Source organism: Serinus canaria, chromosome 27 (genome assembly GCF_022539315.1).
Source record: "Serinus canaria isolate serCan28SL12 chromosome 27, serCan2020, whole genome shotgun sequence".
NCBI classification, from domain to species: domain Eukaryota; kingdom Metazoa; phylum Chordata; class Aves; order Passeriformes; family Fringillidae; genus Serinus; species Serinus canaria.
Window position 1 is genome coordinate 1,972,684 of NC_066340.1, and position 18,789 is coordinate 1,991,472.

At 56.7% G+C, this 18,789-nt stretch overlaps 1 protein-coding gene across 3 annotated transcripts; it reads right to left on the reverse strand.

Moving 5' to 3' along the window:
* Window positions 1-286: 286 nt before the first annotated feature.
* TNS4 (tensin 4) lies at window positions 287-17,337 on the reverse strand. Of its 3 annotated transcripts, none has more exons than XM_030232403.2 (13): window positions 17,236-17,337; window positions 10,837-11,456; window positions 6,809-7,235; window positions 6,250-6,656; window positions 5,344-5,430; window positions 4,785-4,904; window positions 4,433-4,525; window positions 4,089-4,166; window positions 3,625-3,696; window positions 2,509-2,677; window positions 2,160-2,228; window positions 1,919-1,945; window positions 287-1,389 (listed from the first exon to the last, which is right to left on the reverse strand). In XM_030232403.2, the coding sequence occupies exons 2-13, from the start codon at window positions 11,327-11,329 to the stop codon at window positions 1,260-1,262; spliced, it is 2,172 nt and encodes a 723-aa protein (XP_030088263.2). In that variant the 5' UTR covers window positions 11,330-11,456; window positions 17,236-17,337; the 3' UTR covers window positions 287-1,259. The 3 variants fall into 3 exon arrangements, with proteins under 3 accessions (XP_030088263.2, XP_030088261.2, XP_030088264.2); XM_030232401.2 differs by having other exon boundaries at window positions 6,250-6,659; XM_030232404.2 differs by lacking the exon at window positions 287-1,389 and having other exon boundaries at window positions 1,919-2,003; window positions 6,250-6,659.
* Between the last annotated feature and the right edge of the window lie 1,452 nt (window positions 17,338-18,789).

Below are 18,789 nucleotides of genomic sequence, written 5' to 3' on the forward strand. Positions count from 1 at the left end.
CCCCCTGGATCCCTTGGGCATCAGCTCCTGAGCCTACCCTGCAGTGCTGGGTTTTGGCTGAGCAGAGCTCAGGGCAGACGGACTGAGGGGACAAAGCTGCTGCTGTCTCCTAGTGCCCCATGTGCTCCCCCTGCAGTGACCCCAATATCTATTCTGGTCATTGCCAAGAGTGGCCACAGCTGGACCCTTTCCACAACCTGGCTGGAGCACAGGGACTCTGCCCTGGGTGCATTTGTTCAGCTGCTCTGGAGCAGAGCAAGTGTCTCCATTGCTGCCATCCTCGTGGTGTTGTTGAAAAATATTTTACAGCTTTATTGAAAATACCCCTGTGAGGGTTTCTTAACATGGGGGCCAAAATTAAACCAAAGCAGAGGCACCAAATGAGAAATAAGGTAGAGAAGAGTATGGTGGCCTCAGAGCTGCTTTCTGCTCTGAGCTACAGCACGAGCTGACCCTTCAGCTGCTGCAGATCATAGCAGCAGCATCTTCCTCGAGGCTCTGCCAATTTACGTCATCTGAGAATCCAGCCCAAATTCTGGCAAGTCATTTCCAAAAACCCGATGATGTTTCACTGTCATGGAAATGTCACCATTTATTTCCCAGCTCTCTGCAATGCTGGGAGGTCGAGCCCAGCCCGCAACCCCGCACTGCGTAAAAGGGCAGGAGAATTTCCCAGCACCAGGAAAAATGAGCTGCTCTGTCATTCCTGCCTGGGGATGCTGCTTGCTCCTTGAGGGAAGCAGGTTTCCAGCAGGACTTAGTCATTTTATACACTTTGATTTGCAAAGCTGCCTCTTTGTGCTGCTTAGGGGGTGATTCCTCCCCCAGGCTTTCCCTCCTGCAGCACTGGGGTGTCAGGGCTGAGTCCCCAATGGTGGGAGCTCAGCTCAGTTCAGCTCCATGACCTCCCCAGCCCAGACACCCCAAGAACAGGGGACCTCTTGGCTGGTGGAAACCCCAGCCAGAGCATTGTGGTCCTTCAAAGCAGATAGTCCAGTTGAGGGACAGTGGTTCCGTAGAGAGCACAGCTCCCATCCCTTCCCTGGGGCAGCCAGTGCTCCATGGAGAGGCTTGCAGGAGCATCTCATCCCACCAGAGCTGAAAGTCTTTAGCTGAGGCTCCCGATGTGACAGTGCATAACAAAAAATTTGAAATACGTGCTGTTGCCAAAATGCAACTCAGAAGCAGGAGAAGGGGAGCAGGAGAAGCTCAGCAGTGTGTGGGCAGCTGCTGGCCCTGAGTGTCCCAGGGTTGTGTCCCTATGGGCTGGGCAGGAGCTGGCGGAGCAGGTCGATGACAAGGGACACTGGCTGCACGGTGTCGTACTCTGCAAACAGGTGACAGAGGTTCTCCGAGTCTGTCTGGCTTTTGGCCACGAACCCAAAGATTCTTTGAGAAGGAAAAGAGGCTTATTCAGTTTGCATCCAGGAATCTGAAGGAAATAGGCTGAAACCAGCCCAGCCACAAAGCCAAATCCCAGTTCCAGCAATTCCACCTTGGCCCTCTCCCCAATCACGTTTCCTTGGAAGCCAAGCAGCCGGGAGGAGCATTTTTGGCAAGGCTTCCCCAGCTGTGAAAAGATTCTTGAGCACAAGGTAGAGCCAGATATAAACTCACTTCCTGAACCCAGCACAAGTCCCTGGGAAGGCTGTGGGATTTGGAAGGGGGGTTCTGCATGAAGGGATGTGGAGAACTGGGCTCAGCCAAACCTCTCATCCAAACCTACAGAGCAACCCTCCCCAAAAGCTTCACCCATCAGTCCACGCCTCATCCTGCCACCATGGTAACTTCTATCACATCCCCTCCTCATCCTTTGAGCTCATTCTTTGCTGCTCTGCAATGCAGCCACTTCCAAAAGCAGCAGCATTCCCCCCCGGATTCCAGCCCCCCACTCCATGAGGGAGGTCCCTGCTCTTACCTGGAGGACTTGCAGTACTTCTGCCACCTGGGGGAAGAACAGAATTGGAGTTGCTCAGAGGCTGATGTTTAACTCATTCCATCAGCTGCAAAGCCAAGGGTTATGTTTAGATCCACCCCAGCATGGTGTGCCCAGGGCAGTTTTATGGGATTTGGGATTTGAAGTGGTGCAGAGGCACTGGGAAGCACAGGGAAGGGAGCACAGCGGGTGGCCCCAACGGGCACGGCTGCTCAAAACTCACTTTCTGTTCTCAGGGTCCATCCCACAGAACCTGATGGCAGCCAAGGGGTAGTGTCGCCTGAAAAACACCCTGGAAGAGGAGAGGGAATCATTAGGAAAGGGAAGGGCCTGGGAAAGGACAGGAATTTGCAAATCCTGTTGTGCTTGTGGAAGACTGGGGGTCTCAAGGCATCCCAAAACCCCAACCCTGAGTGCAGCTGATTCCAAACACAGCACCCCTTGCTAAGTTGTCAAATCCATCCCTGGATGGTGTCATGAGTTTGTCCAACCAGACAGGTTTTCCTGAGGCTGGGAGGTGAGGAGGGAGCTGCCTCTCCATGAACCCCCCCTTGGCCCATCTGAGCTCTTACTTCCTCTGGACGTCGGTCAGCGTGACGCCCTGCTCCGTCACCCTGAAGTGCACCAGGGTTGGGGTGGGCAGCGTCTCCAGCTCCAAGGTGCAGGAGATGCCCTTCAGGATGGCTGGGGCTCCTGTCAGCGTCTCCACATTCACCGAGTTGAGGTACAGGACGTTGCACACTGCAAGGACAGCACAGCTCAGCACGGATGTGACCCGGGCCAGAGCCAGGGCTGGGTCCCCGGGGTCATCCTGCAGATCCCTCACATGGGCCCGGGTCAGGTTTGTTTTGACGAAAATTAAGAGATTTGGTGACTCAGAAATTCTTCACTAATTTAGTTTGGTTTGCTTTAATTCTTTGCACTAATTGTTGTAAAAGTCAAAGTATTTAATTTCCCGTTTCTAAATGTCACATTTGCTGGGTTTTTCTTTTTTCTGTTTATTACATATTTCCTTTAATGAAAAGCAGAAATACCCCAAGCTAACGAAGGGCTGACGGCCAACCTAAAACATGACATTTCAGGCTGATTGTGCTGTTTAAAGGGCTGTTCTGGGTCAAACTAAACTTTCCAGCCTGCCAACTGATTTTTCAGAATTTCCAGCAAAACAAAGCAGTCCCCAGCTCCCCAGCCTGCACTGTGACCCATCCGTGTGGTCTCCTGCCCTTCATTCTTTGCTCTCACCTGGAGCCCACCCAGGCTGAGGTGCACAGACCCTTCCCCATCCTGCTCTGTCATTCCCACATGTGCCCTGTAAGGGAATTTCACCAGCCCCTGACTGCCCATCCTAAAGCTCCAGCTGTTCCACCCCCATTGAAGCCCTCAGGAGAGAGGCTTAAAAATCAGGAACTCTTCAAAACTGTGGAACCTGGGCGTCTTTTCTCAGCCTCATGACCTCAAGAACTGTGTTTTCAAGCAACTTGAGGACCCAAAGTTTCCTTTCCTTAAAAATATCAGGCTCCCTTTCAGCCCGGGGAAAAATCTGCAGAAATCCTGCAGCTATCTCCAGCCCCATAGGGGAAGCTGAGGGGGATGTCACACCAGTGCCCACCCCTGCACAGGGGTGACCTGCAGCTGTCACAGAGTGCCCAAGGCTGTCCCCAGGGCCAGCAGCTGGCTCCTGTCCTCACCTGCAGTTTTCCTGGCCAGGGACAGGGCAGGTTCAGGGCTGCAGTCAGGGCTGTCCTCTCCATCAGCGAGATCTGCACAAGGGACAAGCAGGAGCTGTGATGCCACAGGCCAGGCTGAGCTGCTCACCTCCTTGGCCGTTCCTTATCTCACAAGAGGCTCAAAGGCCCAGGACCACTCTAATTGCAGAGGTTTAGAGCAGCAATTAACTTAATTGTCCTTTATTTCCCTCTCCATTCACCTCTGATCTCCCACTCCTACTTCCCTCGCCCCCAGCGGAAAGGAGTCACCACCCTCCCGTCCCCAGGTCAGCTCTGCAGGTCCCTGCTCCACCTGCAGCCAGGGGAGCAGCCCCTGGCAGGCACCTGGAGGGGGGCTCAGACCCCTCCCCACAGCAGGACCTCGCCCACCTCCCCGGAGCAGCGGGAGGGGCTGCCCGGATCCTCCCTCCTGCTGCATTTCCTACCTCGCGTGGGGATGCTGAGCTTGCAGGGCAGCGCCAGAGGGGTGATGGAGTGCTGGTAGACGAAGGCAGAGAGGCTCCCTGCAACCAGAATTGTGAGTCTGGGGGGGCTGCTGCCTGGAACGCCCCACCCACACACCTGCACCCTGCAGCAGTGTCCCAACAGCGAGCTCATGTTCCTGCTTTGGAGCCACGGTCTCACTGCCACGGAGGTGCAGGTGGGACCTGGGGGGTTCCTGTGCTGGCAGCTGTGCAGCACATTCACCTGGTCCTGCCTGGTGCTTCAGGGGCTTTGGGAGCAGCTCCTGGGGCTGCCAGGGTTGCTGTGGGCACAGCACTGTCCTTACCAAAGTACAGCTCCTCACTGGCACCCTTCAGGTGAACCCCTTTGGTGGAGGACTCGATGAGGAAGTGCCGGACGAGGTCACTGCTCTCCTCACCTGCAAGAGGAACCACAATCAGCATCAGCACCGGCCCCAGTGCCACTGTGTCACCCTGGCCACCCCAGAGTCCTGTCCCAGGGCATTACTGGAGCTGCTTTGTGCCACCATCATGGTGCCAGCCCCTGTGAGAAGAGGGCACCCAGAGACTCTCCACCATCACCTCCCACACAGCAGAGTGCTGTGGCTTCTCTGTGGCTTTATTTTGAGTAGTTTCAGTTAAACCCTTGAAGCAACCCCCCCCCGTGCACCCCCATACCTGTCTGGCTGCCGGAGGGAGAGCCAGGAACCTTCATGGCCAGCCCGAAGGAGCCCCGGAAGGAGGTGCTGTCCCTCACCAGGAACGTGCCTGGCTCCTTGTCCCTCAGCAGCTGGATTGCTGTAAGAGCACAGGCAGGGGCTCAGCCAAACACAACAGGTGGGAACTCCCTGCCCTGTGCCCCGCTGCTCTGCAGGGAGTCCCTCCTTGGCAGCAGCAGCAAAAGCTCTGGAGCATGTGCCAAGGACATGCACATCCCTGGTGTGGCACCAACTGCAGCATCCCTGCAGGGCCCTGGCTTGGCCCCACAGGTCCCTGCAGTCCCCAGGACACTCAGCTCCTGCCCAGGCCATGCTGTGTGACGGGCAGGAGAAGCTTTGCTGGGCTTGGAGGACACAGAGGGGCCATGACACAACCCTTGAGAGGGTTCCTCCACACCCATCAGCACCCAGCAGGCTTTGATTTGCCCCCACTGAGTCCCCACAGGGACACCAGAGAGCTCTGGGGACAGGCCAGAGCCCGAGGAGGGGTCACACCCATAGAGCCTTTCCTGCCTCACCTCGGTCCCTGCTGATGCTTGGCTTGAACCAGAATTTTGATGTGTCCATCACAAACTTCATGGTGGGCTGCCCAGCCTTCAGGGGACCTGCAAGAGACCACAGGATGTGAAGGATGCCTGCAGGAACCTGAAGGACCTGCACAGATGGCAGAGCCCAGCAAAGACATTTCTCTCTCAGGGTGGCCAGGGCTGAAGGTTTTTCAATCCTTTTGAACCCTTTCTCCCCCCACTCCTCAGAATAGCTCGTTCTCCATGTAATTATCTCTCTTGGCAGGCTGTGATGCAGTGCAGAGAGGGTCACACGGAATCCCCTGGCAGTGCCAGCCTGCCCAGCCCTGCACAGTCCACTGGCCCATGGGATTTACACCAGGATCTGACCCACACACCCTCTTGCTATTCCCACAAGGATCCCAATTAAAACCCTCTGCCCTGAGAGCTGCCTCTGCTCATCTCCTCCAGAGAACAATAGCCCTAGTGTCTGCCCTTGAATGAGGGACCTTGTGAACCCTGGTACCTTTTGGTGTCCTCAGAGCAAACGGGAACCCCAACCCCTCCTCCCAGCCCGCTCTGGGTCTGCAAACAGGACAGGACAGCACAGAATGATGTTTCTCATTCTCAGGTACTATAAATAGGTGCATCTGCATCTCCTGGAGGCAGCAGAGCATTCCTGGCTGCTGAGCCCATGTCCCAGGACAGCGGTGGGCAGAAAGCTGTGCCTAATCCTGGGTCACCACCCTCAGGCTGGAGACCACCTGGACCATGGGGAAACACAGCAAGCACCTCTCATCTCTTGTGTCTATAAGCAGAGGGAATATAAGCAGCTAAAGCAGAGGGAAAATGGGGTTTGCCCCCTGTTTCCCAGCAGTTTCGGGCTGTGCACTGCTCCCCACCCTGCCCATGACTCACTGTCTGAGAGGCAGCTGAGGGTGGGTGCTGACTGAGCGTTGTTCAGGCCCCCAGTTCTTGAGGCCAGGCTGCAGCTGGCCAGGGGGGGCTGTGTGGCACAGCTGGGGGGGGCTCTGGCCGGCTGGAGGGGTCCATCTCCTTGTTCCAGGCACCCGTTCACCAGCAGCACTGGGATGTCGGCAGCCGAGGTGAGGATGGAGGGGGGGCAGCTGCTGGCCTGGCCCTTCGGGGCCAGGGAGGTGCTGGGGGAGCTCCCTGCCCGGGGCTGGGGGGAGCTCTGGCCAAAAGCCTCCCTGGGCTGAGGCACGATGGCAGAGGAAGGGGAGCAGGGGCTGCTCAGGGAGCTGGCAGGGGACAGGGAGGCAGCGGCCGAAGGATCAGAGTCGTCATTGTGGAGCGAGTGGGTGCTACTGCAGGAGGGAGACAGAGCAGAGATCAGGGGTTGTTCACACACAGAGACCATGCCAGCCACTGCACCAACCCTGCAGGGCATCATCTGCCAGCCCAAGGAATGAGGGACTGCCCTGTGCCCCTTCCAGCAGGCACAGGTGACGTTTACCTGCCCAGGATGTAGCTGGTGTCAGAGCCAGGGCTGGTGGAGAGCTGGGACACCCAGCTCCCCCTCTGCTGGGCCCTCAGCACCTGCACGGGCTTCAGCAGGTTGTCAACACCTGGGGAGGTGCTGAGGGCCCCTGGGCTGCAGGACACTGTGTCCGTGTGTCCTGCCAGGCACTGCCAGGGAGTGCTGGTGCTCTCGGATGCTTTGCTGCAGGTCAGGGCGGCCGGCTGGGGGCTCGGGGGTCCGGGTGGGCTGGAGAAAACCACGCTGTCACTGGAGCTGTATTTGCCTCCCAGTGCCCCTTTTTGGGGCAGAAAGCTGTTGGTCTGAGGGGACCTGGAGAAGGGGGTGCCTGAAGGGCTGGGGGAGCCCTGTGGCAGGTCAGGCCCTGTGGCTCTGCCTGGTGTCAGCTCTATGTACTTGATGTCTGCAGAGAGAGAGAGAGAGAGAGAGAGGAGGTTATGAAGGATCTGATGTGCAAGTTGGGTTCCTTAGCAAAGCTCTGTGAGAAACATGCATCTGTTCTTCCTGCTGGGAAATTTGGCTCCCCCTCTGCAGGGTTGGGGGCCCAGCAGTGCCCTTTGTTGAGACCCTGTGAGGGCAGATTCCTCACAGACCCCAAGGTGAAGTGACTCCCCCCGTGCTGGCAGGCTCCCAGGGAAGGGGTTACGTGCGGTCAAGTCTGGCTGCTCAGACCCCCCTCGCCAGCATTACCCAGCCAGGACCTGCTGAGACCTGCAGCCAGAGGAGGGTGTTCCCTCCAGCAGCTGCTCTGTTTGTACCTGACTCAAGAGAAAAACACCTGGCTGCTGCCCCCAGGGTGACGTCAGGTTCGGAGGGTGGCCCTGCACACCCCAGGCAGAGGAGCAGGGGATGTCACCTGGCCCCAGGTACAGCTGGGGCAGTGAGGCAGTGGAAAATCCACGTGGGACAGGGGCAGATAGAACATTCTTGGTGTACAGGACCAGCCTTGCTGGCAGCAAGCACAGACCCAGGCAGGAGCTGGCTGCTCCCTCCTCCTTCCTCCCACCCTTCACAGATCTCTCTGGAGCAGTAACTTCCCAGGCAGTCTCTGTGCCTGTGTCCTGCTGTGGGATTCTTCCTTCTCTTTGTGCTCAGAGCCAGCCCCTCCACTTGCCCTTAGTGACAAGAGAACACAGCTCACAGCATCTCCTGTCCAAAACCCTCAGTGGAACCTCACAGCCAGCACCAGGGGCTGTGCTGACCAGGGCACGTCAGGTCCAGGCTTCCTTGGACAAAGCCAGCATTTCTGCCTGAGCTGGAAGGGGCCTTTGAGCAACTCTGACTTGATCTGAGTGCTTGCAGCCATGGCAGATTCATCACATCCCAGGGAAGCTGCTCCTGTGGTTAATCACTTAATCACTCCAGAGCCAGAGGTGTGCACCTCCCTTCCAGTCTGGACGTGCCCAGCTTTGCTTTCAGCTCCTGGTTCTTGCCCTGCCATGGAGCTCAGGAAAGTTCCCCTTCTCAAAGGTGTTCCTCAGAGAGGGAAAATCCTTTTTGCTGCAGCAATGACAAACTGCTCTGACAGCCCTGAGCTCCCTGCCCACGGTGTGACAGGTCCTGATGGACCTGCTGGCTCCAGCAACACCCTGAGCTCTGGGGCAGGGAGCTGGATGAGCAGGAAAAGCACAGGGCTGTACAGAAGTGACTCCCTGAGCCCCTTTGTGCCAATCCCAGCAGGAGATTGGATAAACACAGCCAAGGAGGCGCTGGGTGTGCCAGGAGGGCTGGTCCCCAGTGGGGACACAGCTGGATCACAGAGGACAGAGCCAGAGCCAGCTCCTCCACAGCCCTGCTGCCAGCAGCAGCTCCTCCAGTGCCCAGCCTGGGGGCAGCTCTGTGGCCACATGTCCTGGCACCAGTGCACAAACCCTTGCAGCGAGCTGGCCAGACGCTTTTTGTCAGTATCTCTCCAAAAGGAGAAAGAAATGGGGATTTTAATTGTTCAAAGAACTGACAAGTGTCTGTGCACCAGGCTCGTGAGGCCTTTTACCTCCTACTTCTCTGCCTTTGCTCCTCTTATCACCTATGGTTAAACCTCAAATATTTGCTCAAGACCTTGGCAAGTTTTCCAGCATCAAGGAGTGGCAAAAGTGCCACAAGCACAGAGCCCAGATGTCACGCAAGCCGAGATCTGAGATCTCCTTTCTCCTCTAGGATCTAGAAGGATCCAGAAGGAATAGTGCCTCTCATGAAGGTGCCTCCTGTTGCTGCAGCATTTCACAGACTGTGCTGAGCTGGAAGGGACCCATCAGGATCGAGTGCCATGTTTAAAGCTTCCTCCTGGTCTCCACTAGACAAGACAAGAATGAGCCCCTCTCACCTCTCTTGGGCACCCTCTGTCCCTGCCACCCTCACACCTGGGCACAGGCTGCAGGGCTGGAGCAGGAGCAGGTGAGTGAATGCTCCACTATGGGAGGAAGTTTGGGTAAAAAACCAAGAGCTGTTCAAAGAAAATGAAAGCTGGAGTGAGGCTTTCCCCACTGAATTTGTGGCCAGCTTTCCAGATGTTCAGTTCCATGCTTGCAGCCAGATTCTCCAGACCACTAGCACGTTACCTGAGGAGCTGTGTGAGGCTCCAGCCCCTGAGCAGAGCATGGAGGGGGCAGTGGAATGGGACAGGCACTGAGCAGCCAGAGCTGGATCTGCACTTTGTCACAGTATTTTATCTGCAAGGCCACCCTGTCCATCCCAGCAGGAAGCAGGGACACTGTCTGCTCTGGAATTGCCTGGCTCCTGCAATGCCCAGGACCCTCACACCCACCTCATCTCCCTGTGTTTGCATGAGGGCTCAGGCAGAATTTAATATTTTTTTCTTGTCTTTAACATCCTCACATTTGACCTTGCTGTGGAAAGAAGCCTGGGGACTGATTGTCGAGGTATTTCCATGTGTAAAGACAAGGATGGGCAATAAATCTTTTGGGAAGCAGTGAGGCTTGAGGCCCCTGAACCACCCTAGACCTGTCCTGTCAGCACTGTCAGCTCCCCATGTGCTGGGGCTGTCCCATGCACAGGGTGTTGAACACCCAAAATGAGCAGGAGAGGCCAGGCAGGAAGAGTTGGATCCCAAATCTGAGTTTGGGCTGCAGGGGTGACAGGGAAGAGTTGCACAAGGGGTCACATAAGGCACTGTGAGCAGAGACAGGGCTGGTATGTGCTGCTGCTGCCTTGCCTATGCCAGGTATGCTGCCCAGGGAGTGCACAAGCTCTGGAAAAAGAATTTCCCTGGCAAAAGGGTTGGGAACACTTAAATGGGATGGTTGTGCAACACTCGATACCTTAGCCCAGGGCACTGGAAATCTGGCTGCAAATCTGTGTGCTCCCACAGGTCAAGTGTGACCCTGGGAAAGGTTCTGCTGCCCTTGAGGGGAGCAGGGTCCTCACTGGGCACCCAGAGCCTGTCACTGGTGGTGACAACTGGGATCAGAAGTTTTCCAACAGCTGCAAGTCCCATTTGCAATGAGAATTGTTTTCTTCAAGCACAGGGAAATGAACATCAGGTAGAACTAAAAGCTGTTTTCCCTGTTCCTTTCTGGACCCCTTTGAGCTGCCTGGACATGAGACATGCCAACAGTGATCAGAGCAGGGCTGTGGAAGCACTGGAGTCAGGCAGACACACAACTCCTGCTCCTTAGTATGGAACCCTGATGTCAGGACAGAGTCCCCCACACTGATCTCCCTGGGGACAGCAGGGAATGTCCCTGGTACCTATCTCCAGCCTCCCCAGGAGCACAGGACCTTGTGTGGGTCCAGGGGACAGACATGTGCCCAACCAGGCTCTGATTTTCACCAGGTGGGAGCTTTGGTGGCCTCAGTGCTGCCTTTGCCTCACCTATTGCCTCCTGCTCCTTGGTGGCTGCAGTGTCACCCTGAGCAGCAGGCTGGCCTGCAGCCCTCACTGTGGAAGCCCTGGAGTCAGGCAGAGCTTGGATACACAACTGGCTCCTTATTATGGGACCCTGATGTCAGGACAGAGTCCCCAACTCTGATCCTCTTCGCCTCACCTATTGCCTCCTGCTCCTGCTTCTTGGTGGCCGCAGTGTCACCCTGAGCAGCAGGCTGGCCTGCAGCCCTCACTGGCTTGCACAGCAAGGGCTGGAAGGTGGGGTCAATCTCTAGGATCATCTGGTTGAGAGTCTCTATGGTTAAATCCAGGGAGGGAGACATTGGCTGATCCTCAGGGTCCGTGCTGGTGCTCTCCTCCTCCTTCAGCTGGCACGGGGCAGGAGGTCTCTCCAAGGAGGAATTCTGCTGGTCCTTCCCCTGCGTGTGAGCTGCCACATGCTGCTGCACGGGCTGGGCTCCATACCTGGGGAGCAGGTGAGCTTTGGGGTGCACCATGGAGGGGGGGTCAGTCCAGCTCTCTGTGGAGTAGTAGACGTACTTGCCCGGCAGCCTGGGGTACCCTGCTGGGTGCAGGCTCTTGCTTTCCTCGGGTGAGGAAATGCACACAGTCTGCCCAACACGCAGCACGTGGGATTCTATGACCTGTGACATGCTTTGGTTTTCCGGTTTCACAGCTTAGAGGCCAAGGGAAACCTCCTCCTTCTCCTCCTCCTCGCCTCCTTCCTCCAGCAGGGAGCTCAGACCCCGTCTTCAATCCAGTCTCCAGCAGAATAAGAATCTGAGGAATGCAGAGAGGAGTGGTTACACAGGCATGCCCCGGGCAGGAGCAGACTCCAAATCCCCTTTTTATGGACTTTTCCATTGGAGTGAAAGCTGGAATTCAGCTCATATGAAATCAAGTCCCCCTGTCTCCTGCTTTTCCAGCCCCTCCAGCCTCTGCTCCCAGTGCCACAGCGTAGCTGGGCAAGCACATGAAAGGCTCGTTGGCAACAGCTTTTCAAGATTCAAAGGCCTAAAGTGGAATCCTGCTTTTATTTGCTTATTTTTCTGGATTAAGAATGAAATGAAGGTTCTAGCAGCCTCCCCACGGGACCCTGACCCCCGGGAGGCAGCCAAGGACAGGCAGCAAGGCTGGAGCCCTGTGGGGCAGAGCTGGAGCTGCCTGCCAGGGCAGTGTCCTGCAAGGGGGTGTACAGCTAATCCAGGATTTTATTTTCCTGGTACAACACAAGTCTGTAAGCCTGTGGACGTGGCTGCTGCCTCAGTGGTGGTGCTGCTCGAGGAATCTGACTGCAGATAAGCTTTGAATACTTTGCTTTAGGCAGAAAATGTTTTTTTTATTCCCCATTATAAACCCCTATGGAATGAGGTTGGCTTTCCTCAGAGGTCTGGGAAAAAGGGTCTTGGGATGCTGTTTGGAGGTGGGGAAGTTATCTTGCTACATCAACAATCAAATGGGGTTCCCCCAGCTGCTGCTCCCCTGCTGCTGGGCAGGAGCTGTCCCTCAGCAACATGCTGCCACCTTCACCCCCTTGCCTTGGGATGAGGACAATAACCCTGCAGCCCTTTGTACCCATTGTGCCAGCCCAGCATCTCCCTGTTGGGGACATCCAGGCCCAGCACAGGCCCTGGGTCAGCACCCCACCGTCCTCCCTGCTCCCTGGGGAGGGCAGCACTGCTGGGGACCACGGGCTATCCAGAGATCCAGAGCCCAAGCTTTGCTGGCAGGAGTTACTGCCCCAGCTCAGGGCTCCCTCTCCACATCCTGTGCGGCTCTGGCGTGTGACACTCACAAATAGAGGGGTACACTTAGTAAAATATTTGTCCTGTCCTGCACCAGCCTCCAGTGACAGACTTATTTACTCTCTTATCCCGGGCTGATTAACGATGGAGTCACAGGATTAGGAAGCAGACACGTTGCTCCAAGGCAGTCCCTGAGCCCCGTGGGTGCGGGCAGGAGCTGGGCCCTGCGTCACCGCCCGTAATCAGTGACTAATTACCCTGCCAGGTGTCGAGAGCAGGAACGGAGGGTGGCTCCAAGCAGGGCAGCTCTGCCCTGGGTGAGTTATATAACCCTGGAGAAGCCCCATATCTTGCTAGAAAGACACTCGGGACACCCCGAGCTCATCAAGTGCAGGGAATTGGAAGCAAAACATCGCTGCTGTCTGCTGCTGCTGTCAGCCCCCGGCCCCGGGCGAGTCAGGGCAGGTAAAGCCTCTCCAGGGCTTCCGAGAGCTGCAGGAGTGAATAAATACCTCAACCCCATTCACCTTGCTGTCAGCCCGGCCCCCGCCGTGTCTCCTGAGCCTCTGAGAGGTTTCAGTTCCAGGAGTGGGAGCAGGGCTGTACTGCAGGAAGGGAAGCAGCTCTGGAGCCTGAATTAGGCAGCTCTGAATTGTTGTTAATTATTGCTAGAGGTGGGAACCTCTGGGAATTTTGGGCTGTGCTGTTGGAGCCAGGTCTGCCCCAGTTCCCAGAGGGGATGGACTGAGTTTGGAGCTGGTTATCCCTGTGGAGAACCAGCTGGGAAGGGATCTGTGAGAAACTGGGGGGCAGCTGGGTGGGGGGCTGCAGGTAGTGGGATCCCTCCTCTGACTGCAGCAGTGCCACAGCCCACAGTGCCCTCCCTGCTGGCTGTGCCATGGCCAGCACCTGGCTCTTCCTTGGCATTTCCAGAGTCCAGCCCCAGGGCACAGTGGATGCAGGAGCAGGCTAGCACCCAGACCCCCTTCCCCCTTTCCTGGCTGGCCATGCCAGGGCTCTGCCCACAAAGTTTTTGCCACCTCAGGAGAGGCACAGCTCTGCCAGGGGGTGCAGGTCAGAGTCCAGGTAGCAGATGCCCACCTTGGGAAACCACCCAAGGTCTCCTGCCATGGGGCACCATGTGGCACAGCAGTGCCAGCTCTGCGTGAGAAGTGCAGCGTGGTACCAGGCTTGGAGGGAGCCTTTGTTAAATATAAAAAGCAGAGTCATTCCAGGTCAAAAACACAAGCGAGATGGAGTGAAAATTGGATTCTCCCCTGGGGAGAAGAACTGCCTGGCTCCAGTCAGCATCCACAAGACAAGGCTGGTTTTAATTTAAGTAGGTACAGAAATAACGTGCAGGATGCATGAACCAGGGCTGTCGGGGCCTCCAGGAGCATGCACGCAACAGCTTCCCTCCTTTCTTGTACTCCTGCCCTGAGTTTTTGATCTTTCTCAAGTGTGATGCTGCCAGAATTAGCCTCCAAACCTCATTTCTCCTCCCTTCCCTTCTCTGGGTTGAAGTGAGAGGTCTCCCAAGCTGCTCAGAGGAATTTGGAGCCTTGGCTCTTGTGCTTGGAGGAGCAAAGGAGAAGGGCTGAGGTGAAGGAGGAATCACAGGGTGGCTGCTGGCCACCAGCTGTGGGCAAATGCCCCCCACAGACATCAGGACCTCCCCAGAGCCACAGGGAATGGCACACCCATGGCAAGGGCTGGGCAGGGTCTGGCTGTGCCCCCTGGGCAGGGAAGAGAGGCCAGGCATGGGCACAGGTAGGAGCCTGTGCCATGAGCCATGCCCAGGGCTCTGTGCCCCGATTCTGGGACAGAATCAGAGCAGCCCTGGCACAGGGAACCCCAGCACTGCAGCCATGCCCAGACAGGCTGGTTCAGCCAGGCCTGGGAGATCCACTGGCTCTATGGAAATTCCAGGGAAGGAGCTCTGTTGTCTCAGCTAACTCAAGGCTAGCACAGAAAGATGGAAATAAGCTGGCACAAACACAACCAGACTGGAAATGGCAGAGTTTCTGCTACTGGAAGCAGGCTGTGGAACACAACTCTCTCTGAGCTGAAGGGGACAAGTCACAGGTTTCACATGCAGATGGACATGCTTAGAAATGTCCTCAGTGAGGGAGTTGGAGCTGCAGCTCAGCACGGTAACCCCGGCTCTTGGCAGCCACCCCTGAGGTAGGAAAACGAGCCGGGCTGGGGGTGTCAGACTGGGACTGGATCACCCCCGTGGGGAAGGAGGTGGGGTGCTGTGTTTGGAGGGCTGCAGGGCGCTGCTGGGCGCGGCTGCCAGGAGCCTGGTGCCCGGGGCCAGGGCTGGGCGGGCACACCCCGATAACCGCCCGCCCTTCCCAAAGCCGCCGGGCACGGCTCAGCCCCGCCACGCCGCACGGGCCGAGCCCGGGGATGCACACAGAGCAAAGTCCCTCCTGTTTCCTCCGCAGGAGCTCGGTGGGACCCCCCCCCGGCCCCGCTCTGGCACCAGGGAAAGGGCAGAGCTGGCAGCGCTGCCCAGCAGCATCGCCGGCAGCTGCGGGCTGGGTGTCCCAGCGCGGTTATTTGGAGCTCAGACATACGAGCCGGGACACAGCCTCGCTCCCTGCCTGTGCAGACCCCAAAACAGCTCAGCCAGCTGCCAAGGCTGGTTGTTTTTCCTTGCAACGTGAGCCCTGGGAGCCTCCCGATGACAAGGCTGTTACACATCCCCTGGCCAGGAAGGGCAGAGGGAACTGCTGGGACACCCAGGATTTCCAGAGCTCATTACACGCAGTTTAATCGCTGCGAGGGCTGCGGGCGACTTGCCTGGATTAGAGGGGCGTGCTGAGGGGGCTGAGGAAGAAAGTTCCCATGGTTATGCTGTGTTTTCCCTGCAGAGCAGGGAGAGCCACGGTATCACATGGCAGATATTAATACAGCCCAGCTCCGGGGGGTTCCAGCACCTGGTGCCCGAGGAGGGGCTGCCCGAGGGGGAGTCTTGTCGGAGCCTCCTCCCTCGCTCAGCAGCAAGAAAAAGGAGCGTTTGTGAAATCCCAGACAGCATCTTGGTATCTGCCCAGCCCCCGGAGCTGCACGATGAGGCATGAGCAGCGCCAGAGCAGGATGTTTGGTGGGGCAGTGAGAAACCCTCCAGTGCAACCCGAGAGCATCCCCAGCAGGAGCCACCCACCCCCAGTGACCCCCCCTGCCCCCCCTCCCAAAGTGCTGCTTGTTTAGCAACTTCTGGAAGGGTCTCCAGGCTTTTGGAGGAGGCGGGTTGTTAGGAATGTTGAAATCGTTGCTCCAGCAGCTCCCCCTCCCACTGCATTACAGCCTTTTCCTCTCCCGGGACAGCTCTTTCCCCTCTGGCAGAGCTTCTCCGGGTACAAGAGCAGCACACAGCCTGGTCCTCTTTTCCAAGAGAGGTCCCAGCACAGCAGCAGAAGTTTCCTCTCCCCTCTTTGTGGGTGAGCAGTTGACATGGGAGGCTCAGGGACAGCAGTGTCTTTAGAGCAGGGTGTCTGTCTAAAAATAGGCTAAATTAGCAAATCCTAAGAATGTTTGAGATGACTTACAGGAACAGACACAAACGAGCTCCTCGGAGCACAAGCCAGGATGTTTCTTCTCTGAGACCATGGGAACATCTCCCTCCAGCCCTTACGGGACTCAGTGGCAGCACCAGAGCAATCTGCAGTGTCAGAGGCTCTTTCCCTGCATTTCAGGGGTCAGGGGGGAGGGACAGGGTGGCAGCTGCTGCCCGGGGGGGGCTCTGCACACTGCAGGTGTTTCAGAAGGGCCCTGAACATCTGTGCTGGCCTGGGCACATCCCCTGCAGTGCACAGAGCTGCAGCCAGGCCTGGAAACCTCATGAAGCACCAGAACATGCTTCAGGCTCTTCCCTTGGGCCCAAGAAGTTAAGGTAGAACTAGATTCATTTCCTCCCCTCTGCAGACTCCATTTTCCTCCTAATACACCCACCTACACCAGCAGCAGATCCAAGCCCTCCCACCTGCAGCCCTGGCTGCCCAGTTTCTATGCCACCCTGCAGATAATCCCCTCTCCTCTGACACCAGCATGGAGGCCCAGAACCTGGTTTTGGTTTCACAGCATTTTTGGTTTCACAGCACGGGGTTACTGACCCCATTCCCTGTGCTTTGACCTTCCTGGCTGGCTGTGGTTCAGTGCTACCACAATGCCCTGAGTAACTCAGAGCCCCACACTAACCTCTGCCCCCACATGGCACTTTTATTGCCTTGAACTCTCCACAGTTCCCACACCACAGCCTCCCACAGGGAGGAAGGAGACACTGGAGCACACAATCCCAGCCACTTCACCTCAGCTGAGCTCACTTGAGGCAGAGGAGGAAACATGCACTTGGACACATGCACAGACAACAAACACCACTGGAAATCTTAAATAGGCTTCAAAAGGGTAAGAAAGGTAATTGCTCATGTCATAAACCCCATGGACTACTGAGTAAACCTCAGAACCTCAGCTAGAGCAACATGCATAATTCCACACCACTGCTCCTAGCACTGTCCAGCAGCCTTCCCCACCCTGGATCACCACGGCTCAGTTTCTACCCCCTGGCAGCACTGCTGGGGCAGGAACAACCACATCTTGTCTTATTTAAGACCCGAGGCAGACTCCTCCCGAGGCAGGAGAATAACCCCCAGCTAAATGCAAAGCAGCAGCAAGAGGAGCGATGGAAGGGAAGAACTGATACAAGCTGCACGCAGCATTAGCATGAGAACTGAAAGGAAAAAAAAAAAGGACTTGGAAGAGGCATGGCAAAGGCAAAGCTGGCCCTGGGAATCAGCACTCGGAGGTACCTGAGCTCGTCCCCGCTCCTGCGCGGCTCCGCTGCAGCACCTCCAGCACCTGGAGCTCATACACGAGGGTGGGTCTGGGCAAGGACCGGATTTAACGGGAGCCCGGTCCCTCCCACCTGGGCCGAGCTTCGCCTCCCTCCGTGCCCCGCAGGTGTGGTGCAAGAGGGAAGACCCAGACGCGGGGTTTGGGGTGGGAGTCGGGGCAGAGCAGGGCTGGAGAGGGGCCAGGCTGCCCCCGGGGCACCCGGCACGGGCAGGGAGCTGCCGGCCAGCTGCTGGCAGCCGGAGAGAGCAAGGTAACCCTGGGCCAGGTGAGGAGTGGGTGCTACAGCTGGCAAGGGCTGTGCCTGCCCCTGCATCCCCCGGGCAGCAGCAGCGGCCCCAGGCCAGCCCTCAGCCATGGTGGGGACTGTGCTTCAGCCTGTCCCCCTGTCAGCTGTGACAATAAATGAAGAGGGAGCAACAAGTTTGTGCTCCTTTCCAGCTGGAGCATTGGAGCTGAGCTCCTCCTGCTTCTTTCCAGGGGTACCAAGCAGCACAGCCACATTTCTGGGAGGAGCAGCAGACTTGGGGACAGCCTGTCCTAGGTTACTGCCTCGTGGCAAAGGTGCTGCCTGGAGGAGGGAGATTGGTTCAAAGGGAAAGGCATTATCAGTCTGGTTAAAGGGCGTCTGTCGCCAACCAAGGGTCTGCCACGCCGTCATCACTGCGCTGTTATCCCTGCTAAATGACAGGGAGAAGATTGAAAAACATTCTTGGAAGGTAACCCTGTCTCAAACATGTGTTTGCAGTGTCCAGCCCAGAGCAGACAGGCCTGACTGCTGCTCTCAGCATTCCCACACTGGGAGCAGGGGATGATAAATAACTCCCCAGCATCCTTCTGGCTTGCTGTACATTTTGGCTCAAGGGTTTCTTCCAGAGTCAGTGGGCACAGAGCTGTGGAGCAACCTTTAAAACCATGTCTCTGCAATATCCTTTTTCAAGGAAACTGCCTATTCTGCTGCCCATAAATGCCTTGGGCTTGCTGCAGTGTTGCCACACTGTGAAGGGACACTTTGAAAGGTCTGATTTTATCAGGAAATAGGCCATATAAACTCCCTGCCTTAAATTCCTTCATCTCACTTTACAATCTTTCCAACCTTTCATTTATTACCAGCCATTGTTTTTTCCTGTCCTTACATCCCTGGGCAAACAGTTTGACATGGCCAGCACAGCCCCTTCCCATCTGTGATTGCTGTGGGATTGCAGTGGGAGTGATTTCCTGGCAGCCTTCCTTTTCCTGGCTGGTAAAATTCACCTGGATGACATCCTTGACAGGTGGAATTTCTAACCTGAGGACGTTCAGTATCACACACACATCAGCCTGACTCCAGCTGGAGGGGGCCAAAGGGGAATAATGCTGGGTTGGGTCCCTCAAGCTGAGCATCTTCTCTGTCCTGGGGTGCTTGGGTGGTTTTAAAGGACAGGGAAGCACCAAGGCTGGGGAAAGAGGAAGGTTGTGGCTGTAGAACAAGGTGACTCCATGCCCTGGTCCCATTTGCAGCCAGCTCAGAG

Excerpts from the sequence above, each read along its gene's own strand:
- TNS4 (XM_030232401.2), bottom strand. The coding sequence starts at position 11,329 with ATGTCACAGGTCATAGAATCCCACGTGCTGCGTGTTGGGCAGACTGTG. Across the intron at positions 4,526-4,784 it reads TCCCTCCGGCAGCCAGACAG|GTGAGGAGAGCAGTGACCTC; the intron begins GTATGGGGGTGC and ends TTCCTCTTGCAG. Across the intron at positions 1,946-2,159 it reads ATGGACCCTGAGAACAGAAA|GTGGCAGAAGTACTGCAAGT; the intron begins GTGAGTTTTGAG and ends TTCTTCCCCCAG.